Genomic DNA, 25,693 nt, shown 5'->3' with positions numbered 1-25,693 from the left:
TTTCGCTTCAGATTGCCCTGCCTCAAAGAGTTTACATTGAGTTTCCTTCATCCTCCTGATAGAATTCTCAGAATTGATGCAAATGGTTGATAGACTGCTCAAATCTTATTTCCAAAAATGACTGACATCCAAAACAATTGATCATCATTCGAAAAAATCTTTCAGATTTTTTAACTTTTGGCAACTCGTAAACAATATAGTATAATTATTCTTCTACCATTTGTGGTATTTTTCTTTGTTGAAACAATGTTCACTATAGTTTTATTGGAGAAATAAAAAGTTCATGACCCATTCTTGTATTCAAAGATCATTCAAAAAGAAATGAAATGAAATGAAATGAAATGAAAGGAAAGGAAAGGAAAGGAAAGGAAAGGAAAGGAAAGGAAAGGAAAGGAAAGAACAATAAGTTGATATATAAGCGAAAATAAATTTTTAAGAGTAAAGAGTGTTGTATTTTGTTAAAAAACTATCAAGTTTTCCATATTTGAATCATTTAAATTCTTAATATGTTGAAATTTGAAAATGAGTTATTATTTTTCCATTACCCATTTAATCATCTTTTCCTGATACCTCTTTAAATATCAAAAAAATTAAAAAATAACTGAATAAAATATTATGATTGATTGCATAAAAATTCACTTTTAGCATTTTTATATAATTCAATGCAACAAATCAACTGTGTAAATGTGGAGCCAATCAAAAACACTTTCTCAAGAATAATAATAATAATAAAAAAATAATGCTTCTTATTCAAAAATACTCAACAAAAACTTTTAAATTTCCTAATCAATACACATTTTTTCAATCTCACCTACAAATGAACATTCACAAATTTCAAATTAAAATGTGCAATGTCGGCTTTTTTCTTCGACCATCCTTGAACATGCTTCCGGGGCAAACATTTTTCCAACTTTTTGATCTTCATCACTTCCGTAGCATCTGAATTTCTCTTCATCTCTTCCACTAATAATATTTGAAACGTATGCCCTTTTTGGTTCGTCTTTGAATGTCGAGCAGCGTTCTTGTGTCTGCTCACGCCTAGTCGGAAATCCCCTTTCTTCTTCTTCTATCAACGCTGATCCTGTTTCTCTATCTATGCGCATTGCACGGCCTCCAGATTCCGGCCTTCCGCGTCTGGGAAGCGGATAGTCGGGAGTGAAAGGGTTGTGCGTGGCCACAGTTTCTCTTCCGCTGCCAAGAAGTGATGATGATGATGATGATGATGATGATGACCCATCGCTAAATAGCTCCCCTGTCGGAGAAGAAATATGTTGAATCGACTTGATTTTTTGAGAGGGCATTTGTGGCTGAACTTGGGCTGGGCACTGCGAAGCTGCTGAAGAAGACCTTAATGAAGAGAATGAATTCAGAGAAGACGTAGGAGAAGTGGAAGGAAGTGACTGCATTTTGTTTGCAGAAGCAAACGGAGAAGAAGGAAGTGGGTTCAAATCGTTGGAATCTGCTGCAGAAGGCGTCGTGCTGTTGTTTGAAAAGCTTGAGGTGGCTGAACGGGCACGCGACGAAGGAAAAGAAATCGACGGAGACAGAGGCGATGCAAATCGGGAAGACGACTGACGATTCATATCATTCGAAACTGAACGATTGTTTGATGAACTCGAAGGAGGAGCAAACTGTGAGTACGACCTTTGCTGCCCAGCTTGTTGCTTTGCTGCGTCTTCATTGGCAGAAGTCCCATCATTGGCATCAGCCTTCTCGCTGTCAAGTCTCCTCTCTTCTTTCGGCTGGGCTGTGCGCCTTCTGTCACCCCTCTCAATTCGGATGATCCCTCTCTCTGGATCATCCGCTTCCTCATAGCGCGAGCGTGCTGCTTCTCTCTTGTTGTAATCTGCTCCTTCAGCCTCAGCAAGCTCAAAAAAGTCAGGCTCCACCTTCACTCCTCCCCTCTGCTTCGCCCATGCTGAGCGCATCCCCCACGACGGATCGTGCTCTTCGTCTTCGCCAGGCACTGGCGTCTTCCTCCCAAAGCACAGCGACAGAGAAGGGCCGTATCGGGTGTACGCCTCGCTGTCGCTGTGCTTCCGAGACTGCGCTTTTCGAATCAAAGATGACTTCGCAAACGTGTAAGCAGACGTTGTTGGTGGTGGATCCTTTTTGACTTTCTGGGCAGGACGAACAAGTTTCCCGTTCTTCCAGTATGGAAGCGCCTTCATCCTGAAGATGTGGTCCTTTGTGAATGAGGAATACATCTGTGGATCGTCCACAGAAATCAAATAAGGCATCTCCTTCTGCCTGTCGATAAGATCATCAAACAGCCTTTTCTCCTTGTTGAAGAACGTGCGCTCTTCCGTCCATCTCATCTTCCCAAAACTTGACCCCGCTGAAGACGAAGAGCCAAACGAGCGCGTTGTTCCACTCTGCGTGAACAGAGTCCCTGAATTGCCTGACTCTCCAGTCAGCGTCGCCTTCAGCTCTGTTGTTTCGGCTGCATTTCTGTCCCATTCCGCCTGAGAAAGCCCAAAAGACGATCGATTTTTGAAGGCGCCGCCAGAAGCCACGCTGCGCACAACGTGAGGCACTGACTGCTGATGGAGCGAGTGCGAAGGGTAAAAAGAGCGAGTGGTGCTGGCGCCAAAAGATGGCTGTGCGTGAGATGATGTGAGTGATGTGGAAGACACAGTTGAAGAAGAAGAACGTGAAAGAGCAGGTGTTGTGGATGGGCGAATGCGAGATCGAGAATTTGTTTGAGGGTTTCTTGCAACACCCTTTCCAACTGTTGAGGATGAAGTGCTATACATCTCCTTTTCGTCTTGAAATGAGTAAGGTGTTTGAGAAATATAGCCCAATTGTCTTTGAGCAGATGAAGAAGAAGCAAAAGCTGGAGATTGAGAAGTTGCAAAGGAATGCTCGTTTTCAGAGTTTCGATTGAACAAATAATCATGAGTCTCTTCGCATTTTGGTGTGAGAAGGGTTGTTTCATCATTCGTCATTGACTGTCCTTCGCCATCTTTATTCAAGATATTTGAAGAATAAGTTTCTTTAGCTTCCATTCCTTGCTCATTTCTTCCATCCATTTCTTCGTAATTTGCTCCATTTTCGTTCGTGTATTGAGATTCGTTTGAAACTTCTCCCATTTTTTGTTTAGCTCCCTTCTGAACGGCCCATTCATAAGGCTCGTTAAGACTGTCGTTGTGCAGACTCTCTTCAAATCGAAGCAAAGCCTGATGATGCCTCTCTTTCCGTCGTGCAAGCATGGCTGTTCTTGTATCACTTCCACACGTGTTCATAGCCTCTTCTTCTTCAAGTGCTTGCTTTAATTCTCGTTGCTCTTTCATCTTTTGGACATTTTCCATTAAGCCTTCCAATCTTCGAAGCGATTCTAACTGAGATTTTTTTCGATTTTCCAAAAGTTCCCTTCTACTTTTAATATTACTTGTTCTCGGAATTGAGCTTTCAAGCTTGCTCTTTTCTTCACTTTCACATTTAGAAGTTTCGTTCCTTTCTTTTTCCATCATTGATTTGCTTGTATTACAGTTATCTGACATTTTTGACCTCTCATCGATACCTCTCAATCGATATTCATCCAACTCTTGCTGAATCACCGGGGAAAAAGCATAAATAAAACCAAAGAATTACAAGCAAAATCAAAAATTTCAAACAAGTTTTTTCTCATATGCAACTCTTCGAGCATTTTTCTCCAAAAATGATCCCCTTTTTGCAAATCGTCGTTCTGATGGAGCATGTTCCTGCTTAATGGTAGTTTTGGGGGCTGTAAAAAATCGAGATACTGTTCTATCTGGAACAGCTATCATGCCAGCAGCTTTTATCGTTTCTGTGCTCTTTGTTTCTGGTTTAGGGAAGTAATATGAATTAAATTGCGTCCTTGTCGGCATTTTCATAAAAGAATCCTCTCTACGAATTGAAACATATGAAGGGGTGTGTTCCCACTCCTTAGGAATGGATGTTTTTTCTAATGAATCAAAAATATTGCAAATATTTACTTAAAAAAAAGCGAACCAATTTCTTCTAATTCGCGGAGTGCACTCCCAAATATTGCAGGTGTAAATTGAATTTCTTCACCACCAGCATTATATCGAGGAGCAACGTGCGGAACTACGTCCATAAAAAATTTAATATTTTTTCAATGGATAAAGTAAGGGAATGATAAAACATTTTTTCAAAAACTTTTTTTTTATGTTGTCTTTTTCTCATAAGTCAAAACTGTGTGATGGCATTTATAATTGTAAATATTTGGATATTAATCATTTCAATCACAATGATATATTTATTGATGTTTTTTGACTGATAGAGCAAAATTTGAGAATAATAAATCTATTGTTGTTGGGGAAAAGTCAATTTCATTTCCTTATGTATATGAGGATTTCGTCTATAAGCCAATGACTAATGCTTATTTTTATCTTCCTTTATCATGTGAAAGAAGCGAAAAAATAGGTGCATTTGTCAATTCTTCGAAGGCTCTAATTGACACTGGGGCAGACTGTTGCGCAAGTTTGTCGTTTAATTCTTTGTTTTTGATTTTCATTTATTTCAAATGTGCAAATAAAGTTTCATTGTCAGATCTTGAAAGTCTTGTTGGCGAAAAAAGTGTTGATCCTCTTATTATTGATGAACCGAAATATTTATTGAAAGATTACGATATAAATTTTCCTTTATGCACCGGAAAGATTTTGCAAAATGGAATTCTGGTGGTTATTGGTGAACTTCCAAAGAAGACAAAGGAAGAATCAGAAAAAACTTGCTTGAATCGAATGTACATGCAAATAAGAAATAAAAAACAATGCACTTCAACAATTTCACAAGTGTCATCATCAACCGAAACAGCACCGATTAAGCCTCATTCTAATTCAACAAATTCATCTTCATCAGAAAATGCGCTGAATGAAGATGAAAATGAAGATGAAGTCATTATTCACACTTCTGATGTTTCATCAGAATTGTGTGAAACTTCATTCATCCCGCAATACGTGAAGGCTTCTCATTTGCAGTATCCATATTTTTTCTTGAATGAACACGGAACGCCTTCCTGTGTGGCATTTCTATGTCCTGTTGTTGGAATACCTAATCTTCCTCATCCACTTATTGGGAGGAAGTGCTGCATCGATAGGCTTGCTGCAAAATTTGAAGAAATGTCAGATGAAAAAGAGAGGCATGACATAGAAGATGAATGCAAGTTTTCATTAACAAATCATCAAATTGCAACACTTGAAGGAAAGGGAATAGTTATTTCGTTTGAAGATGAAGATTGAAGGCAAACGCATGAGCTTGTGGAATTTATAAAACAAAAATTGCTTGAATCCCATTTTTTTCGCAAAAAGAAGTTGATGTAAACCAACAGAGAATCAAGTTTCACATGATGTCTGCATTGCACTTTCACTTTGTTGGAATTGTGAACCAAATGACGAGGTGTTTCCGAAACAAGGGAAATGATGGTAATGAGTTTTCTTCCTCCATTTCATTATTGCTCCATGCTCAAAGCTCCAAAGCATTGAAACAGAATGTTGAGTATTTCTCATGTGCATGCACTTGCAAAGCAAAAAGAAGATTTGCAGAAAATCGCCTCTGAAGATTATTATTTATTGAATGTTCAGATCTTTATAAAATTAGTAAAAGTAAAATCTATTTTATAAATTGGAAAAAAAAATTATTCTAACCTTATGCACATTAAAATAAAATGATTATCATTCAAATATCACAAAGTTAAAAATAACAGAAATAAAATAAAATTAAGCAATAAAAAAGAGTTTATATGCTTGTATTGAAACAATTTTCGATTATAATTTTATAATTGTAAAAAGCTTGTTGTAAAATATTGCTCGCCCTCATTCAAAGCCAGGGAGACCACCTAAATAATTAGGGAAAAAAGGAAGGGGAAAGAAAATAGAATGATTCACTTTAACAAATAAATTAATATAAATTGCATACCCTGGATACATTAAGCTAAGATTCTCAACACTTGTGGCTTCTTTAATCAGCTCTCTAATTTGACCTCCAACATCAATTGCTTCTTTTCCGCTGATTCCATTCAGTTTGTCCCTCAACCTCAGCAATACTCTTTCCGCATCTTTATTCCCTCCTCCGCCGCCGACTCCAATACCACCGACTCCTGCGCCACACGAGCTCTCTCCAGGAGCATGTGAATTTTCAAATGTTTTCTTTTTCCCTGACATCTTTTTGTTCGCGCCAATCATCATTCCTCCGTCCTGTGCCATCCTTTCATTGTTATCTGCCTCTTTCTTTTGCAAAGCTCTGTCAATCTCTTCCCATTTATACAAGGGATCTGCAACAAGCACTTCCACCACTCCCATCAAAGCTGCCCTTCCACTTCTACAAACAGAAAGGCACACTTCGCAGCACCGCCTAAACGCACCCTCAACACCCAGCACTCCCATCCCGTCAATCACCTCGCGCGTCAATCTAAATGGTACTCTCTCTGGAACAGACAACTGCTGCCCCTGCTCAAACGCAATGCCAAGATCAATATGCACAACATCTCCATTTCCCCGGTCAATCAAAATGTTTTGTGCATGACGGTCACCAAGCCCAGCAATCCACCCTACAACAGAAGAGACTGCCACAGAGCGGATAAATCGGAGCCGTGCAGTAAACCATTCTTGTGGCGCTATAAAGTGCTCCAGGAAGAAGTGGCTGAACACAGGCGTGAAATCAACACACATCTCTCGAAACGCTGCGATACGATCTTCTCTTCCATGCTTCATCATATCCACCAACTGTGCACGGATCGTCATATGTTTCTTTTCGCGTGGGTGGAGGCGCTCGTGTGCAGAGCGCGGTCCAACAACGAGATAATCCTGAAACGATACAGTCCTTCCTACCCACTCAATCACACCCTGCCGCGGTCCAAGAGGAACAACACGATAAACTCTCATTGACAGAGCTCTTCTCACAGCTTCCTTTTCGCGACTGAGCATTGTGTTCACAACTCCAAACAACTGCTGCATCACTGCATCTTGACGCAAATCGTCACGTCCTTTCACAAGCTGAGTGTAGTTAATACCATCATTTCCAACACACACAATTTTCTTTGGAAGATTTGCTCCACCTGGAATGCTGAATTCACCATTAAATGAAGATATCTTTACAATTCCATTGTCGCTGCTTCTAACTCCTCCTTTTCCTTCGGCATTTTCCATCTTCCTTCTATTTGACAAGCACAACTCTACTGGAGGAGCTCTTGTAATCACTGGAAGTGTTCCCTTTTGAGCCAATTCTTCAAATTCAGCAGGCAAAACAAAGCGTTTTCCGGACTGTACATCCTTTTTCTCAATCTGCAGCTCTGCTAATCGGATGTATGTATTTGTCATCTCTTCGTAATCTCGAACCATTGATCGGATCGGATGAATGGACGAAGTTGAAGGAAGAGATGGAGCTGAATTTTTGACTGATTGTCTCACAAAATGAGCAAAATTACCATTTTGAGAAGGAACAGCCTGAGTTTGTGCCAAATAAACTGTATCCGAACTTTGCTGCTCCAGCTGTCTGAGAATGGCAGTTGCTGCATCAACACGAGGGCCCTTTTGCGATCCGTTTGCAACAGCAATGACATTCAGCAAAATGTGATGAGGATGATCGACAGCCACTCGCATCACAACACGATTCAAAAGCTCCTGTGACGAATATTCTTTTCCTTCCTCTCCAAACAGCAGAGAAGACACAGTTGGCGGTGGAGTCGGTGTAACAGCAGTTGTCAAAGGACCTCGAAGCGAATTTGCCAGAACATCATTCACAGTTAGATTTTTTGCAGCAAGTGTCAGTGGTGTCGAATTTAAAGTTGCTGTTGAAGACTTCAGCTTTTCTGAGTCTATTCCAAGACGAGCACACAATTGATGCGCAAGAATGATAAATTTGTGTGAAGGAATATCAATAAGCAGTGCTTGCTCAATCATTCGATTGGCCTTGCTATTTCCCCAGTTCTTTGTCCACATCGAAAACAAGCGGAAACCTGCCTCCACATCATATTTTTCTCCGTTCACAAGCGTTTGAGTGAGAGATATCAGTGTCATAATCATCAAGTTTTCTATCTCAGCCTCCAAGTCCTTCTTCTCTTGCTCAAATTCGTGAACAAGCTTCAAGACATCCTCTTCTTTCCTCCTCAATATCTGTTTTCTCCTTTCCATCTGTTCTTGCTGTGCTCTTGTCTGCGCTCCCTTTTTTGCACCCATCCCTCCACTTCCGACTCCATCGTACATTCCACCATGAGCAGTTGACGAGTCTTCTCCAAGCTGTTTGATCTGGTCAATTGAAGCCAAATACTTCTGCATCACTCTTTCCTGATCTTTCATTTCTGAACTGAACAGCCGTTCAACTCGAATCTGGTACAGAGACTCAGTAAACCTGCCCAATCTGTGCCAAGCTCTGCAAGAATCCTCCGTATGCGGAACAGCCTTTGTGGCAGCCGGCTCCAAATACTCTGCAATAACACGCTGAGAAGGCTTGCCGTGAAGTGCAGTCACCCATTTCCCCATTCGCACTACAGTTCGTACCCACAGTCCAAGAAGCGCTGCACTCTCAGAACTGTTTTCGATTCCAGTGAGATCGGGTGCTGGAGGAGGAGGCATTTCCAAAGAAGAAGAAGACAAAAGCCCTCGACGACGTGCAACAAGCATTAGTTCTGATTGCGCCTGCTGTCGCAAGAGTGATATTTGAGGCAGAGACAAAACGCTATTGGAATGTCTTGAAAGCATTCGAGGTGACAACGCATTGCCCTCCTGCTGCTTAGTATTGCTGAGTTGTTCAGTGGTATCATCCAGTAATCTCAATATTTCTCTGTTTGTTTTTGTGGCAGTTGTAAGAAGTCCTTCTTTTCGTGCCAAGCGAGCAAGTGTTGTGAGTTGGGCAGGAATTGCATCCTTCCACGACATTGCTTCCATTCCGACTTTTCTTGCCCGCAAGATCATTTCTGCATGCTCATAGGAACCAAAACGAAGTCCGATATCAGATATTGAATGTGTTGAAACGTGCTGCAGCCATCTTCTCTGTGGGCTTGCGCAATGGCTTGACAATGTCATTCCTCTATTCTCATCAAACAAACCAGTAGATGAAGGAGCGATTTTTAAGTCTTTGGGAATTGATCCTGTTTTTGTCGTTGGAGCCAAGGGGAATAATAGAGAACGATACGGATGCTCCTTTGCTACAGTAGTCGATTTGCTGAACTTGCTGATGATATGCTCTTTCAATGTTGAATGTAATGAATCAATTTCATTTACAGTAATTGCAGAGCTTGTCAGTTCATTCAGTGCATCGCAATTTGATTCTTCTGAAACTGTCTGTTGCTTCAGTATGCTTCGAATTGCTCTGAGAATGTGTTCTGTCTCGTCATTCACTTCTCTTTGGCCTAGCGAGCAGAAGAACTGATACAAAGACCCGTGGAATGAAGGGAATTGCTCCTGATAAGCCTCATCATTCCACATGGATGAAGTAACTCCTAATTGAGAATAAGCTTTTGGCACAGAAAATATTGAAGTGAGAGAAGAAGGCGAACTGATACACTGCTTCCTCGTTTGATTTGATAAGTTTCTTCTCCTTTTGCTTGAATTCTCACCAACAGCTTTATCATAACCATATGAAAACCGCTTTTCACTTTCATCCCAGCGCGTCATCGACTGCCATGCAGAAGAGAAGATGATCTCGCGAGTGTCTTCTGAAAAATTAGAAAGTTGAACATCGCATTCAGACAGAGAAGCAAGCGATGTCTCCAACAGAGATGAGTATCCAGCTCGCTGCAGACATTTCAGAAGATTCAGCGTGAGTTTTGAAGAAGACAGAAGCGGATAAAGCGAAGAAGAAGAAGATGATGATGATGAAGGAGATGAGGAATCATTAGACAAAGAGTTTGATCTCGTACTGTTTGCTTCTGAAACAGAGTGCTGTGCAGGAGGCAACACTGTTGATGGCACGCTTTTTGATGCACCAAAAGAGCCAGCAGAAGATGATGGATCGCTGAGTGAATGTAGGCGTCCCAGAGGCTGAGAAATAGAAGAAAGAGCAGCAAATGAAGAGGTACGAGAGTAAGCAATAGACGGAGTTAACGGAGAAAGCAAGGCGATTGAAGAAGAATCTCCAAAAGAAGAGATTCGACTGAGATTGTCATATTGTTCGATTTGCCCTCCCTCTGTGTTTGTGGAAAAAGGAATACGAGTCTGCATACTGTTTCTGTCATCAGAATACCTTTCTTGAGCGTAACTGTTATCTCTAGCCCTGCTTCTGTGCTTCAGATCGATCGCCTCAGAAAGTCTTGATTCGCACACTCCGATTGCTTCTTCCCACTTTTTGTTGTGCATCGCAATGATCACACTCTGTTCTACTCTCTCTTCGCCCACTCGACCAATCACTCCTTCGATGCCATCACAGTCATTCAAGCACGAATAGCACTTGCACATTATCTGCCCTGCCACATCGCCAAACTGCCCGTTCCATATCACAACAGACAGCAACGCAGAAGGGTTGTCAAAATAATCGCGGCAGACCTCAAACATAATTGTATACTTGTCCAACTCTTTCCCAGTTTTGCTCTCGTTTGCGTGTCTGCTTGTACCCATCAGTTGCAGCATCTCTTCTTCAGCTCCTCTTCTTCTGGATCTTGTTTCTCTTTCTTCACCAAATGCATTCCCATCTTTTTCTTTGCCCCTTCCTCCTGCGCTCTTCAGTCTTCGATCTTCTTCTCTCACTTTTTGCAGTGCATGCTCCCTCAGATTCACAAATGACAGCTCCATCACAATCGAGCACCATCTCTCAAACAGCAGCAGGGATGTTGTAAGCAATCCACATTTCACACCAGCTTGCGCAATCTCAAACACATCCACTCGCAGTGCTGCCCAGAGTGTCTGCTGCTGGGTGGGCTGCACAGCTTCTGGTGTTAGGCTGCGCTCAAACACATCAAGAGCAGAGAAATAAGAAGAGCTGTGGGATTGATAGACCGAAAGATGTGGAACAGATAGTGAGGAAGAAAGCATGCAGATTGTGTCATGTTGTTGGATGGAGTCAAAGAGTTGAATGAGAAACGAAAATATCTCCTGAGAGATTGTTCCCTTTGGTGGATTAGTGATGAGTTGGGCCTGTGAAGAAGGATAAGAAGAAGAAGTGGGAGATGAAGAAGATGAAGGAGACAATGCTGAGGTCTCTTGTTTTGAAGGAGGATTATTTGCGAGATAAATGTAAGGAGGAAGGCTTCGATGAGAAAACGAGGCAAACACAATTGCAAAGAAAGCGTGCAGCGAATCCAGAACGATGATTGGGTCAGACAAGACAGCATTCAACAAAATCTGCAAAGCGAATTTCACAGAAAACATCTCTGAGACTGAGCAAAGCTGGGAAAGCGAAGAAATGACTGGATTTTTACATATTTTGGCGAGCGACAAGAAGAATAAGCGCACCCACAAGCTGAAAGAAAGCGAGTGGGGCAAAGGAAGAGGAAGAAACGAACTTGATGAAGGCAGAATAGAAGAAGAGAACAAATACAAGTTCGGAACAGATTGCAGCGAATTCAAATAGAGTTCTTGTGAACAATCAGCAGAAATATATACATTCCCTTTTTGAGTCGCAGGCAAAGCAGGCAAAAGCAGTGAGCAATATGGATTTGGAGAAAACAATAAGCTAATTGCTTTCAGAAGCTTTTGATTTTGAACTGCGATTGTGTGTTGAGCTTCGCTTCCTTCTTCCACATCCATCTCGTCTGCTCTTTCGTCTTTCATCTCCTCAAACTGGTTAGCTTCGCTCTTCCTTCCTCTGCCACCTCTCCCTCTCCCCCTCGCTCCTCTTCCTCTTCCAGATTCCTTCGAAGCTCCGTTCTCTGCTCTGTCTCTAGCACGTAGGGCCTGTTCCCACACTCTGTTTTCTCTGAACATCAGCAGCAGTTCCCTCTCGTCGCTGTCCAGCATCGCCAGCACATCGCTCATGACTCCCTTTTCCAGCTGCAGCACTCTTCGGAGTGTGGACGCTGCAGTCAGCCAGATATCGACAGATCCAATGGGGGAAATTGAGGAAGAAGAGAAAAGAAGAGAGAGAAGCAATTTGAGGAGAGAATAGTAAAGTTGTGTGTTGTCAGAAGAGAAAGGCGGAAGAGGCACTGTTTGCACCATTGCCAGCGATGATGCCATTGTTGGCGAGAAGAAGCCGATTGCCCCGAGAGATTTGAATGCAAGCTGCCGTGCTGAGTGTGAAGGATCAGCTGAACGCAGAATGAGATGGAAGATGATGCAGAGAATGCTCACAAACGAAGGATTGAGAACAAGATGCCTCGATATATTTGAAGCTGCAGCCAAAATGTCTTGTGAATTGGATTTATCTCTGCTGAATGAAGATGAAGGTTGAAGAATGGAGCTGCTCAATGGACTATTGACCTTTGCTGCAACCAGCCCAGGAGAGGAAGAAGGAGAAGTCGAAGAAGGCAAGTTGCTTTGACTGGTATTTTGGAACTGATCAACAGGCGCACTCCACGAAGAAGTGCGACTGAGTGCTGATATAGCAGCCCACGAGTGGGAAATGACAGCTGCAATGAACTGCAGATCTTCAATGGGAGGGAGAGTAAACAGCAAATCACCCATCTTCCCCATCTTTTCGCACTCAAACACAAACGAAACGAATTCTGAATCCGTGGGAGCTTCCAGTTTTGACAGTTTTTGTGAATCTTTTGAATGAGAAGAAGGAGAAGGAGAAGAGGCAGAGGAAAAAGTGTGTCCCAGTGAATTGACTGAATTGAGTGAAGAAGAAGAAGACTTGTGAAGAAGTTGCAAAGGAGATGACGGTCCAAAGGCATCAGCATTCATTGAGCCAGAGTCTCTCTTCAGCATTGGAATGCTTCTATCCATTGGAGACTTCGGTGAGTAGACAAAAGGCTCACCCGAAGAAGAAAGAACAGAACCCGACGAATGCGACGGAATAGCAGAGGCAACAAAAGAGTTGAAGCTTCCGTCTTTTGCTTTATCTTCAATTGCACCGATGTTGCTCGGCACGCTTTCTGAGTCTGAAATGATCATTGGCTCGTTCCTCCTTCCGCTAACTTCTGAATATTCACTGTTGGATCCTTCGAATCCTTCACTCGAATCACCACCATCACTTTCTCCATCGCCGATGCTCGTGAATGCTCTCCCTGACCCATCAGCAGCAGCAGCATAGCCCATGTGTCTCTTGCGCCTCTGCTGTCTTCTCTTCATCTGCAGCAGCACCATCTGCTCCAACTGCGCTCTCCTCGCCTGCTCCCCTTTCGCTCTGTGCTCTCTGCCGTCTTCGCCTGCCCCGCTGAACTGAGCTGCTGCAGGCGAAGTGACTGTGTCTGCGGGGGCAAAGCAGAGTGTGATGAAGGAGGAGAAAGCAGAGTGGAGGAAGAGGAGAGAATCGTGGCGATCAGTTAAGAGGCGAAGGAATTCGCGGGAAGAGTGGCGAATAGAAGACAAAGAATGAGAGGCTGGTGAAGGGTACTGATGAGGCGACATGGTGACTGTGATAAATGAGGTGGTTGAATTGACAGAGGATAGGGGAGATGAAGGAGATAAGGGGGAGAATAGAGAAGAGGAAGAAGAAGAAGAAGAAGAAGAAGTAGTTGAAGGAGAAGATTGAGCTTTAAAGGGAGATGAAGACGAAGAGGAAGAAGAAGATTTTGTAGATGAAGTGGAAGAAGCCCACCGAACAGGGCAAAATGAGTCACAAAGAGAGTGAACTGTTTGGCGAAGTGAAGAAAGTGAATGAAATGAAGCATTTTGAGTGGCAAGAGGTGACGTGAATGCAGAAATAGGGAGAGAATCAAATGCAGAAGAGAGAGAGAAAGCTAAGCGAGGTAGATTGGATGAGAAGTTTGTGACGACTTCAGAAATGATGAGGGAGAGGAGATTGATGGAGAGAATAGACGCATTTTGAGGTGAAGAAAGCAGAGATGACAATGTTGATATGCATTTTGTGGTGAAGCGGATGAGATAGTTTTCCAAAGAAGATGAGACAGACAAAGTGGAAGAATACGAAGATGATGATGTGATCTGAGCAGAATGAGATGATGAAGAGTCAGATGGGACAGGTGACAAAGCCAGCGAGGAAGTGAAGAATTCAGTTGAGTCAAGCGAAAATGGCTGTTGAGAGCAAGCAAACATTGGCTGAAATGCAGGAGGAGCAGTAGAAGAAGAAGATGATGATGATGACGACTGAGATTTGATGATGTGGAGAACAAAAAGGTCTCTGAAAAATGAAAGTGCGGTGAAGCATAAAGGAAAAGACGAATAAACAGAACTGAATGAAGGAGATGTGAATGGAGTAGGCAAATCAGATAGAATGTGAGGCGAGCGGCTGTGTGGAATGATTTCAATAAAACTGCCTCTCTTCATTCTTCCCTGTGAATACAATGAAAGCGATTGATAGTTCCTGCACTGTTTGCAATGCTCGAAATGGATGACTCTGCTAACAACATCATACAACAGAGGGACAGCTGCTGTGAGTGTGGAAGAGTCGATGCAGAGTGCCAGCAGACGAAGAGAAGATGACAGAAGAGCAGCTCGAAAGAGCGGGCGGGAAAAGGAAATGAAAGAGGCCTCAGAAAAGAGACAAGAGGGGATGAATGAATGCAACAGAGAGGAGAGTAACACGCCGATGGGGTAAAAAGAAGGATGGGCGAAGAGAAAGCTGGGTGTGAGAGGAGAAGGCAGAGAGCGGAGGAGCGGAAGAAGAGGCTGGCTGAAGATGTTTGGCTGTTGTGTTGATGATGCGTTTGTTGGAAAGGGAAGGGTGCAAGCCTGTTGGATGACGGCAGGCAGCTCAGCACAGAACTTTTTGAGTCCATTGAAAATGGCAGCGAAGGAAGGGATTTCGTCCTGTGACCAGATGATGTTCTCACTGGGCAGAAGAGGCGGTACTTGGGACGCTTCGTTAGGTGGAGATGATGATGATGGGAATGAAGAAGTTCTTTGAATGGAAGAAGTAGATGAAGAAGAAGTTGGTGATTTTGTTGATAAAGCAGTAGATGAAGGTGATTTTGCATCCATTTGAGGAGGAGGAGTGGCAGAGTGTTCGAGGAAGAATGAGCTCTTCAGAAATGACAGAGAAGCATAGAAGAAGAATGAATTGATAATATGCCGCAGCGAAAAGAGCACTAGAAACGGAAGAGGCGCTGAAAAGAATGGCTGAAACGAGTCTGCGAATTCGATCAGCTGCAGACGAGGAGAAAAGAAAGAGAGAGAATACAAGTTCGGAAACAGACTGTCAAATGATGTGCACAGCGGAAGAAGAGGCCTTATTGAAAGCGGTTGCTGCAGCATGCGTTTTTGTTTGGTTGTTTGAACTTCGTGCTTTGCAATAGAAAGTTCAGTTGAATTCTGCTGATGATTTGTATCAAAACCAGACATTTCATTAGGAATAAAGTGAATTTTGTGTTCATTCTTTTCAACCGAATGAAGCGGAAACACAGCAGAAGAAAGCAAAGCGCGTGTTTTCTGCTTTTGGAGCAGCCGGTTAGACAAATGCGGAAGAGTGTGCAGCTCATCCAGAAGCGAGTGGACATTCATGAGTTCCTGTGAGAGCTGGTCGGTTGTGCGGAGAGAGGCCAAGTATAGAGGGATGAAGAGAACACCGTATTCAATGAGGAAGTCGTGCAGAGAGGGGCAGTGTTCAGAGGGAGAGAAGGAGAAATGATGAGAAGTGGAAAGGGAAAGAGGGTTTTGGCTTGCATTTTGTGTGCTTAGGAGAGATAAAGAAGAAGAATGATAAGTATTGCATTGAAGAACAACTTGAGGAGTGAAAAGGAAGAAAGGGAAATCGAATATTGTGTATGAAAGTGCACCCCAGAGAGAAGCAATGAAAGGTAGATGATCCAAAAGATAGGCAGAAGGAGTGAGCGGAAAAGAGACAAGAGACAGAATCCAGCGGAAGAACGAATGAGGCAGTGTAACTGGAGAAGAAGCAGCTGCTGTTGATTGAGATCTGCTTGATTCGTCTGTCAAAGAAGAAGAAGAAGAAGAAGTCGAATTTGAGTTGGATGAATAGAGATGAATGAGTTGGAACAAGCAAGACAGTGCTGCTCGTTCCATCTGCAGTGTGTTGTTGATGACAGCGTCTCGAATGACAAAAGAGACAAACATGAATCCATTCACCACGACTGGTGAAATCCCCTCTCGACAAGCCATTCCCAGATGGAGTGCAGACAATTCCTCAGACGATGAATGAGCAGAGCCTGATTCATATGACACAGCCATCTCATCTTCTTCGCCTTTCTCTTCGTCTCTTCGACTTGATGAAAGGTTTTCATCGATATCACTTCCATCGCCACTCCTCGAATTTGTATCAGAGAAATCATTGAATAGCCTTTTTCGCTTTATCATTCCTTTCTCTTCTCTTTCAGGCATTCTTTCTTTCGCACCAGAAACACCAATTTTCAAAGGCTTCTTCCTTCGTGATGCATACATCCCTTTCCCCTTTTCCATCTCCTCTTTCAGTGGCAGCAAAAGATCACCAACCAGAAACGCGCTTGTTGCTTGTGTCGCCTTTTCGTTCCCCATAAGCTCCATCTTCGCCTGAATAAACAAGGAAAGATACCTCAAATAATCCCCAGCTGCTCCACTTCTCATTAGCGCAGAACAACTGCTGAGGAAGTATGTGTCTCTCACAAACGGCCTTTCATCATTCACTCTTTCTCTTTCTTTGTTAATCCCCTTTTTGAATGGCGGAGTGTGTGAAACAAATGCATTTTGGAGTGTGCTGAGCATCGTGCCCACACAATCGAATGCAATCTGAAGCCTCTCCGAAGCAGCTGGTGAAAGAGAAGGTAAAACAGAAGAGGAGGATGATGAGCTTCTTGAAGGAACAGACGAGCAAAGAGAGCGAAGAGCAGACGGAAGAGCTGACAGAAAGAGATGATGCACAGCTGTCAGCACATGTGGAGTGTTGAGTGTGCGAGTGCTGTTCACTGAAACAAAAAATGGATAGATGGACTCAAATGGGAAGTCAAAACAGCAGATTTTATGGACTTTACCGAATTGTTGAACAATGCTTACCGTTTTATCTCCTTCTTGAACTGAGTCGTTTGCAAAGCTATCACTTCTAATAACAGCATCTTTTCTGTTTTCATTATCTTTCTGTTTATTGAAACTGCTGCTTTTACCCCTCTCATTCTCTCTGTATTCCATGCTGTGCAATCTTTCCCCTTCATTTATGCGCACAAAGAACTCATCAGTCACAGCCAACACATCCAACACAGCTGCCATGTTGTGTGAAGATTGCAGGAATTTCGACAAAATCCCTTCAGAAAGAGCAAAAAGAAAAGCAAAATGACTGGGAAACAAGGGAATCAGTGAAAACAGCAAGCAACGGAGTTGAGAAGCAGAAAACGCGGAATGAGAATTGAGAGCAAAAGAAAGAAAAGAAAGAAATGGGCAAGTCTTTGCGGATACAGAAGAAGAAGAGGAGGAAGAGGAAGAAGTGTTGGTTGTTGGCTTCTGACCACAGAAAGGGCAAGGCGATGGGAAATCGAGCCATTTAAGCAGGGAGTGGATGATTGACAACACAGGCGAGATTTCAGAGTCAGACAGCGTTCCAGCAGAAGCAGGAGTGGCAAGAGGAGCACTGGGCAAAGATGAGTAGGAAGAGAAAGGAGAAGGAAGTGCTGTATTTGAAGGCGATGAGGAAGTGATTGGGGAGTAAGAGGTTGACAGGGTGGAAGAGAGCTCCAGCGAAGGAATGCGATCAGCTGAATAAGAAGACGACTGAAGGGCTGCTCCGAACGATGTCTTTGACAGCGCAGCAAGTGAAATCGTATCCTTTTTGAGTGAAGTCACTTCTTTTGACTTGGCCAGTTGCATTTGCCTTTCGATTTCTCTCTTTCTCTGAATCTCTTTTTCCTCTTTTGCTTCTTCTTCATCGCAACATTTCATCCATCTTGTGACTGACGCCAGCTGTTTGAGAGGCACTTTTCGTGTGGCCAGGGCAAAGGAGCCGGATGGCGATGAGAAAAGATCAAATCCCGAAAGCGAGTCAGAAGAGGCAGGCGAATTAGACAGGCCGTGAATCTGATTGATTGGAGAGGAAGACGATGAGGAAGGAGAAGGTGTGCTCAGATTGTAGTTGAGGGGAGAAGCAGAGGGGGAACTTGAGGGAGAAGGGGAGCGACGAGAAGAGTAAGAGGAGGAAGAGGAAGAAGAAGAAGATGATGATGATCCAAGTGAACTCCAAGAAACGGAAGTACTGGACGAAGAATAGCCTGCCATTGAAGACGAAGAAGACGAAGTCGTCTGACTCAGAAACGCCTCGTCATCATCGTCGAGGTAGTCAATCGAGCTCTGTTTCTTCTTCTGCGACAGCTTGGCAGACGACGAAGACACACCAGAGGAAGATAGCGATGTATTCTTCGATCTGTTTGAAAGAGAAGCCAACGTCAGTCCAGAGGAAGTAGAAGAAAGAGGTGTGGCTGTTGCATTTGCGTATGATGCTTCGCTGTGGAGTGGAGAAGAAGCAATTCCCATCTGCTGGTCTTCTGGCAGCCCTGAAAACGGAGCCAGAGGAGAGCCAGATTTAGTTTTTGGCGGAGATTGGGAAGACTTCAGCTGTGTTGTGGATGGATCTGCATTCACGTTGGAAAAGGAAAGAGACGTCTTCAGCCATTCGAACAGGAAACAGAGAACGTATTTGGCAAAATGAGACAGTGTGTTTCTTTTGTGTTGAGTGGATGAAGAAGAAGATGTTGATGAATAATTCATTGAAATCAGCGATTCTTTTGTTCTCATCCATTGTGAGTGCCACGAGGCATCTTCCCATGAATCAAGTGTCTCTTCATCCAACTGCAGCATCAGGCGCTCAGCAGCTTCTGTTGGATGGATGAAGAAGAGAGAAAGAGGCGATGTTGAGCGAACAAGAACATTTAAACGAGCTGTTTGAGAAGAAGAGGAAGAAGAGGAAGAAGAGGAAGAAGGAGCAAATGGATCCTGAAGCGGAAACGAATGCTCCCCTGTCTCAATCGAAGTCGAAGGCAGGCTCACACATCCCCAGTGCACATCGTCATCCACATGAGCAGTGCAAGCAGGGTGGATGAGATTGTTGCTGTCTATGCTTTCAGTTGGAATGCCTCTTCCCCAGTTTTTGAGAGGGACAATCGAATCTGCCAGCACAGCCACCACCCACAGGGCATCGCTTCGTGATGTGGTTGAGCCAGTGAGGGTGAAAGGAAGGACGCTCTCAGCCAGCAAGACAGACATAGAACAGGAAATAAAAGACAGCAGTGCACGAATGAGAGACAAAATGTGATGGTGGAATCGCAAAAGCGACGGAGATGATACATATTCTGGTGGAAGAGTGCTCAAATGAATGTCACTTCCTGTTTTATCTGAAAATGATGGAGTTTCTGAATGTAGTGATGTCAATGATGTGGTCTTTGGATAGCTGTATGGCTTCAGAGCAAGACTTCCTTGTTCTTCTTCTTCGCTTGCCACAGAAGTCGCCTTTCTGCCATTTAAAAGGCCTAATTCCTCTCCTCTCATATTGTTTTCATCCTCTTCTTCTTCCTCTTCTTCCTCTTCCTCATCATCTGCATCATCATTGTCATCTCCTTCTTCTTCTTCTTTATCCATAGCATCTTGTTCAGGTTCTTTCACAATGTCCATCTTGTTGCTGTATTTATCCCTTTCAGCAGATGTCGTCTTCGCATCTTCATTCCTTTGTTTATCCGTCTCCATGTGTTTCCTATTTGAGCATCTGTTTCCATTTGAACGCAAACCAGAATGCAAAATGGCATCAGCAGAGTGAATTGTGCCTTCAGACACAAAATATGACAGACAGCGCAGCATACTAATGGCAAACATGCACCAATATGCGTTTGAGTCAAATGGCAATGGAGGAGCTTCGAAGCTGTCATTTGTTTGGAATGAAGATGTTTTGGGGGACGAAGATGAGAGAGATGTGGATGAAGCTCCGTGTGAAGGAGAAGACGAAGGAGAAGAAGAAGAAGAAAAGTGGAAAGAAGAAGTAGGAAATTGAGAAGGAAAAGCCAAAGATGTCTGTTCTTTTGATGGCTCACGAAGAAATGTGTTGATGAGAGGGCTGAGAATAGCAGAAACTGGAACAGGAGAATACTCACAAGTGGTGGTTGTGTAGAAGAGACGGAAGGAGTCACTGGCATTGTCAACAAGCGCAGAAAGAGAAGAATCGGCGGATGAAGTGGAATCTGAAAAGAGCAAGTGGTGTTGTGTGACTGGGGTAAGGATCTGCTTTAGTTGAGCGAAGGAGCTTTCAAACAAAGAAGAAGAGGAGGAGGAAAAAGAATGGCTTGATGATGATGATGATGTGTGTGAATGAGAAGTGAATGGGAATGAAGAGCTGGAAGATGAAATGTTTGATGTGAAGAAAAGAGAAGACGGGGTGACAGAAGAAAGAAATGGCAGAAGTGAAGATGGCTCTGAAGGAACAGGGGCAGAAGAAGCGTTTTGCAGAGGCGAAGAGGAAAAGTGGGAGGCCGATGTGGAAGAAAATGGAATAAACAATGAAGAGGAAGAGGAAGAGGAGCCAAATAAAGGCGAAAGTGAAAAGGAAGAAGGAGCAAAAGCAGAATTGCAGCCGTGTGGAAGAGGAAACAGGGCGAATTGAGGAGCGGCCAAGGCAAAGATGACTGAAAGAGGCAAGGAAATTGGATGTGGTGGGGCAGCTGTGCATGAATAGCGGAGAACAAGGACAGAGAAAGAAAGAGCAAGATACATTGGACTTAAGGGCGCAATGTCTGCAGAAGGGAGATTGAGAAGCGTACAAAGAAACGAAGAAAGAAAAGAAGACAAAGAATAAGTTGATGACGATGCTGCTGATGATGATGAAGTGCCTGCTGCTCTTCGAATCACAGATGTCTGATTTAACCCGAATCGTCTTCCTTCACCTGGAAGATATCTGTTCTTTGACACTCCAAATGGTCCCATCGCTCTTTCTCCTTTCAAACGAGCACCAGAAATTCCCATCAAAGATGACTCTGCGTGCTGCGAAAGCACTGCAAACGGATCAGCAGAGCGCAGACAGAACAAAGCGAACAAGCGAACATGCTCGTTTGTCTTGATGATCAGCTCCTGAGATGTGAAGCACATTCCTACCGCGCGCACAAGCTGCCGAAATCCGCTCTCTGTTTGACTGGAGCGACTCTCTTGTTTTTGTGCCTCAGCACTTCTACTGTGAGCAGAATGCCCCTCGTTCCCCTTCCAGTGCTTCTTTGCTCTGAGCCATGCTTCCTCTCTTTCTCTCTCTGTGCCGTCGTCGCAGGCGCGCCACAGAAACGCCGAGGCGCAGCGGAGTCCCAGTGCAGGCAGCACAGACTGGTCTGCGCGACGGATGAAGCAGGCGTCTCTGCCGTGTTGAAAGAGTGCATGGGTAAATGAGGACACACGAGATGCTAGTAACATGTGGATGGAGTGGAGGAGAGAAGGCGGGTGGGTGTTTGAGCGATGTGCTGAATGTGAATGGAAGAAGTGCGGATCACCGAATAAGCTGCGTGTAGTGAACAAAAACACAGAATGGTTGCAACTTTCTTCATTTGTGCTCGTCTCACTTTCTTCAACTTCATCGCTCACTCCATCATTTGCATTCCTCCTATTGTCGCTTGAGCCATTGCTGCCCATTCCATTTGCTTCGCCTCCTCTTTCATCAATGCACCGATGTTCACAGCCCAGCCACCCCAGCGTCGGAAGCAGCGGGTGGTAAGCAACACCAATCAGCCCGATGTATCCCCAGCTTGTCGCCCAAATGCTTCGGGAGTCGCGCACAGCAGCCAGAAGAAGCGCAGAAATGTGGCCAAGCACCTCAGCTGAGATGAATGATGCGTGGTGGGTCAGAGTGTATGCGAAGAACTGGAGGAGAGAAACGCAACACCCTGACGATGCAAAAGTAGATGGATCCAAATCGCTCAGAAGAACGTTCCACGGATAGGTGAGCACAGAAGAGCGAGAGAAAGAAGGGGCTGGATCTTTGTAGAAAATAATAAAGTTAAAAAAAAGCGTTTCAAAGCATTTATGTAAAAGAATTTAAATGAAAATAAATAAAGTTATGATTAAAAGTGCAATTGATACAAACCGTATTTATTTCCTCTTTGTGATCTTTGATAAGTCTCATAATCTGCTTCTGCAGAAGCCAAATCTTTCTCTCCTTTCCTCTTTTCCTCTCCTTCTCTCTCTGCCAACCGATGAAGCACGCTCACTTCCCAAAACAGCTCCCACAAAGAAACAATTTTCGAGTCAATTCTCAGCAAGTCTTCGATGCTCATTCCTTCCAGCTGTGCCACACGCTTTCCTCCTCCCGTTCCCACTCCCCCGCCATCGCTTCCCGAGCTTGTTGATGAAGCATTTCCGCTTTTTGCCATCATCATCCAGTTTGTCGGTATTTGTTTTGATAAGCCTTCTCTGTTGTCCAATGCGCTAATGATACCTCCTCCAGAAGCACCTGTGGTCATCGAGCCTGTTGCCGATGAAAGAGCATGTTTGTATTTCATCTCTCCAAGGCACAATTCCTCTACTCGTTCAACAAAGCGCGTCATGAAAGGATGCGGGCACACACGAAGCAATGCTATGCACACGCGCAGCAATCTCATTGCAACTTCTCGTGTAACTCTCTGCCCACAGAGATCCACCAATGTATCGCTTACAGACATAAGCAGATCCACAGCACTCCTCTCATTCCATCCGCACCAACTGTGATGCAGCATTAGATCTATAACTCCATTTATTGCAACGACAGATTGCCCCAAATCATCAGAGCGGCTGCTTCGCTCTATCTCGGCCCCAAGTCTCTTTCCAACATCAGAAAACAACAATGGATCAATCATTGCACCACTCCAGTTGCTGAGTATATTTGTAAGTGTTTGTATAGATTTCTTTCTAATGGAAGACGACTGTGAAGTTGGATATGCGATAACAAGATAGAACAATTGTTGGATAGATGGAATTCTTAGATCCCTTCTATCCGATGGATATGCTCTAAGTTTCTGGCATGCAAGTCTATTGTGAGGATGTTCCTCATTTTCGAATTTTGCATCTTTATCGAGAAAAATTGAGCAAAATTCATGAGTTTCACTAAGCTTTTGTAAAATGTCCATATACACTATTTTTGTGTTCTCCTCAAATTGTGAAAGAACAGAAAAAACATTTTCTGCCAAAAATGCAACAGAAAGAAGCAACCTAAAAGGTTTTTCGACAGATAAAACGATAAATCGACGAATTATGTTGGCTAATTCTGTAATAAATGTCTTATTCTTTGATGAATTCATAACATCCAGCATAGAAGTTGCTAATATGCGAATGCAATTGTCCCATGTTCCTTCAGAACGTAATGGTGTGGAAGAATCAAGACATTCCAAAGTTTTTTCATCTAAAAGTTGATGTTCAGCCGGCTTGTCCAGACAACCATTTAAAATACTTAACAATTGTTTTTTTCCACTAACAGTGGTTTCCCTACGATAAGCACGCAGCTGAAAAAGCAAATTTTCGCTCATTTGTCATAATTCAAATAACAACATTAATTGTGGGTTTCAATGAAACTTAAGGTTCTTCCATTGCATATGAAAATAGTCATGGTCAAGACTTGCTGATTTATTTTTATTTGCAAATTGTCGAAACGATTATTCGATCAATTCTTCCATATCGATTGTATTTTTTTGCTTCTTCATGAACGAAAATATTAACAGCAGATCACCAACACCAGAGAGGGTTTGTGTTCTGTTTTATTTGCTATGTTCAACGTGCATAACTGTTAAAATATGGGAAAATTCAGCCAAAGTCGGCTTCGAGAAATACTTCTCCTCCTTTTAATTCTATCGCTGATCCAAGTTTGAATGTTGCTCATTTTTTTATAAAACATATTTGCGTTTGCAATTATTATTAGTCGTTGATAGAAAACGCAAAATTATCGAACATCACAGGGAAGAAGATGCAAGATCAATTTTTGTTGGAAATGTTTGTTGTCAAATCCAAATTTTTGATGATATGTTATATTTTTTATTCATACAGCTAACAAATTATATTGGTGAAAACGATCTGAGGAATTTTATGGAACAGTTTGGAGCAATTGAAAGAGTTACAATTTTGACAACTCCAGAAGGAAGATCAAAGGGTTGTGCATATGTTTTGTTTCAAGATAAAGAATCGGTGCAGCTGGCAACATCTGCTCCCGCTCCCACGATTCAAGGACGGGCAATTAGGGTTTATTTCATTCAACAATGTTTTCACACAGAATTTTTTTTACAATTAAAATTTTGTTTAGATTCTGAAAAAATTAGAAAGCATTCCACATTATCGTAGAAGATCAACATTTTACCAAGGAGGAAACCCAAATCTTTTCTCTCCCTTTGGATACGGTGGAAGAGGAAGAGGGTATCTAGGATATAGATATGCTGTGCCTGAGCATGAACATCGCCACCACCATCATTATCACTCGCATCATTCACATCATCCACACGATGCTGATGATAAAATCGGAATGTCTCGGCCCAGATCAAAGTCGCTATCAAAATCTGCATCCAGATCGCGCTCGAGGTCTCTATCGTCATCGAGGTCAATATCTCCGTATGATGACAGAGGAAGAAGAGCTCGCGGAAGAGGGTATGTGCGGGGGAGGAGCTGGAGCGGGAGCGTGGGGCGGGGCGGTGTGATGTATGGGATGGGGTATGGCTACGGGATGGAGGATCCATCTTCGATGACTCCTTCGGTTACCGGCACGCTTCCTGGCACTGCGGTGGATGGAGGGATGCTGTATGCGCCGTGGATGGGGATGGGCATCCCGATGGGCTCCAGCTTGGGATATGCAGTCGGGTATCCTTATCCAGCGTCATATGGACAGACTGTTGGTTACGGCTATGCGCGTTCTGATCAGCCTACTGGCGCTTCAGCGATGGGTCCTTCTGCGTCTTCGTCCTCACCTTCATCTTCTTCTACTTCTTCCTCCTCATCCTCATCCTCCTCATCATCATCCTCACCATCATCAACTGTTCCACCAATGCTTCCAATTTCGTATCCGTCGGGCACAATCCCTGCATTCTATGCTACTCCAATGGGAGTGATGAGTTCATCAAGACATTCTTCAGATCATTCAAGCAGATGAGTAAAAAAAACTCAAATATTGCGTAAACAGCGATTTTTCTCTCTTCGACACTTGGCGTGAAAATTATTTAAAATTCTTTAATCTTCTTCTTCTGCAGCTTCGTTGGAAACGTGTTATTATTCCACAAGAATTCGTTCTCTTTTGATGATTTTAATTTATATAGCAGAAAATGAAATTGCTAGAAATAAAACAGAAAAGAAATGATAATAGTTATTATTATGTCAAGAAAAAGAAAGCAGAAATTATTAGGAAAAATGTATCAAGAAAAGAAAGCGATTTTATTAATGTTGAAAGAAATATTTAATACAGCAATCTTGCGTTGCAGAGAAACATGAGAGTTTTAATAATGAAATCAAAATCTAAAAGAAAGAAGTAAAAAAGGCGCTTGAAAAAGAAAGTTAAAGAAAGACTTTATAATAACAATTTCTTCAATTTAAGATAGAAAAGGTAACATATCAGCGAGGACATATGATCATTTTAATTGTGATTTGATAAATATTTAACACAACAATTGAATCAAAGGTTATTCGATATTATAATTTTTGTAATCGAATTAATAATTCAATTTCAACAAGCTAAAATTTCGCAATTATCTTTGAAGTTCAACTGATAAGTATTACTTTGGTTAGGAAAATGAAATTTTTATCACATTATCATTGACTGAATGAAAGAA

At 42.9% G+C, this 25,693-nt stretch overlaps 4 protein-coding genes across 4 annotated transcripts; 2 read left to right on the top strand and 2 right to left on the bottom strand.

Moving 5' to 3' along the window:
* Positions 1-280: 280 nt before the first annotated feature.
* On the bottom strand, positions 281-4,113 carry MONOS_1056 (uncharacterized protein). The gene is made up of 3 exons (XM_067863018.1): positions 3,976-4,113; positions 3,618-3,928; positions 281-3,551 (listed from the first exon to the last, which is right to left on the bottom strand). Exons 1-3 carry the CDS (start codon positions 4,079-4,081, stop codon positions 840-842), a joined length of 3,129 nt encoding a protein of 1,042 aa, XP_067727764.1. The 5' UTR covers positions 4,082-4,113; the 3' UTR covers positions 281-839.
* MONOS_1057 (uncharacterized protein) lies at positions 4,103-5,651 on the top strand (the record flags this gene model as incomplete). The annotated part of the gene is made up of 4 exons (XM_067863028.1): positions 4,103-4,111; positions 4,174-4,181; positions 4,268-4,467; positions 4,525-5,651. The coding sequence occupies 4 exons, from the start codon at positions 4,103-4,105 to the stop codon at positions 5,223-5,225; spliced, it is 918 nt and encodes a 305-aa protein (XP_067727763.1). The 3' UTR covers positions 5,226-5,651.
* Positions 5,531-23,416, bottom strand: MONOS_1058 (putative serine-protein kinase ATM; the record flags this gene model as incomplete). Its single annotated transcript, XM_067863039.1, has 4 exons — positions 5,531-5,821; positions 5,902-16,876; positions 16,943-21,895; positions 22,003-23,416. The coding sequence occupies 4 exons, from the start codon at positions 23,414-23,416 to the stop codon at positions 5,803-5,805; spliced, it is 17,361 nt and encodes a 5,786-aa protein (XP_067727762.1). The 3' UTR covers positions 5,531-5,802.
* Positions 23,417-23,574: 158 nt separating this feature from the next.
* Positions 23,575-25,275, top strand: MONOS_1059 (putative RNA recognition motif protein). Its single transcript, XM_067863050.1, has 5 exons — positions 23,575-23,630; positions 23,695-23,749; positions 23,806-23,876; positions 23,931-24,122; positions 24,184-25,275. The coding sequence occupies exons 1-5, from the start codon at positions 23,589-23,591 to the stop codon at positions 25,018-25,020; spliced, it is 1,197 nt and encodes a 398-aa protein (XP_067727761.1). The 5' UTR covers positions 23,575-23,588; the 3' UTR covers positions 25,021-25,275.
* Positions 25,276-25,693: the final 418 nt, after the last annotated feature.

This window comes from Monocercomonoides exilis, assembly GCF_001643675.1.
Source record: "Monocercomonoides exilis strain PA203 chromosome Unknown scaffold21-1407046, whole genome shotgun sequence".
Lineage (NCBI taxonomy): Eukaryota > Preaxostyla > Oxymonadida > Polymastigidae > Monocercomonoides > Monocercomonoides exilis.
The sequence above is the reverse complement of the archived record's forward strand: the minus strand, read 5'-3'. Positions and strand labels throughout refer to the sequence as shown.

Bases quoted from the DNA above. Each gene is read 5' to 3' on its own strand.
- MONOS_1059 (XM_067863050.1), top strand. From the start codon at position 23,589: ATGAACGAAAATATTAACAGCAGATCACCAACACCAGAGAGG. The intron at 23,750-23,805 runs GTTTGAATGTTG...AATTATTATTAG, and splicing joins TAATTCTATCGCTGATCCAA to TCGTTGATAGAAAACGCAAA. The intron at 23,877-23,930 runs GTTTGTTGTCAA...TTATTCATACAG, and splicing joins GATCAATTTTTGTTGGAAAT to CTAACAAATTATATTGGTGA.
- MONOS_1056 (XM_067863018.1), bottom strand. From the start codon at position 4,081: ATGGACGTAGTTCCGCACGTTGCTCCTCGATATAATGCTGGTGGTGAA. The intron at 3,929-3,975 runs GTTCGCTTTTTT...TTGATTCATTAG, and splicing joins CCGCGAATTAGAAGAAATTG to AAAAAACATCCATTCCTAAG. The intron at 3,552-3,617 runs GTTTGAAATTTT...CCGGTGATTCAG, and splicing joins TTGCATATGAGAAAAAACTT to CAAGAGTTGGATGAATATCG.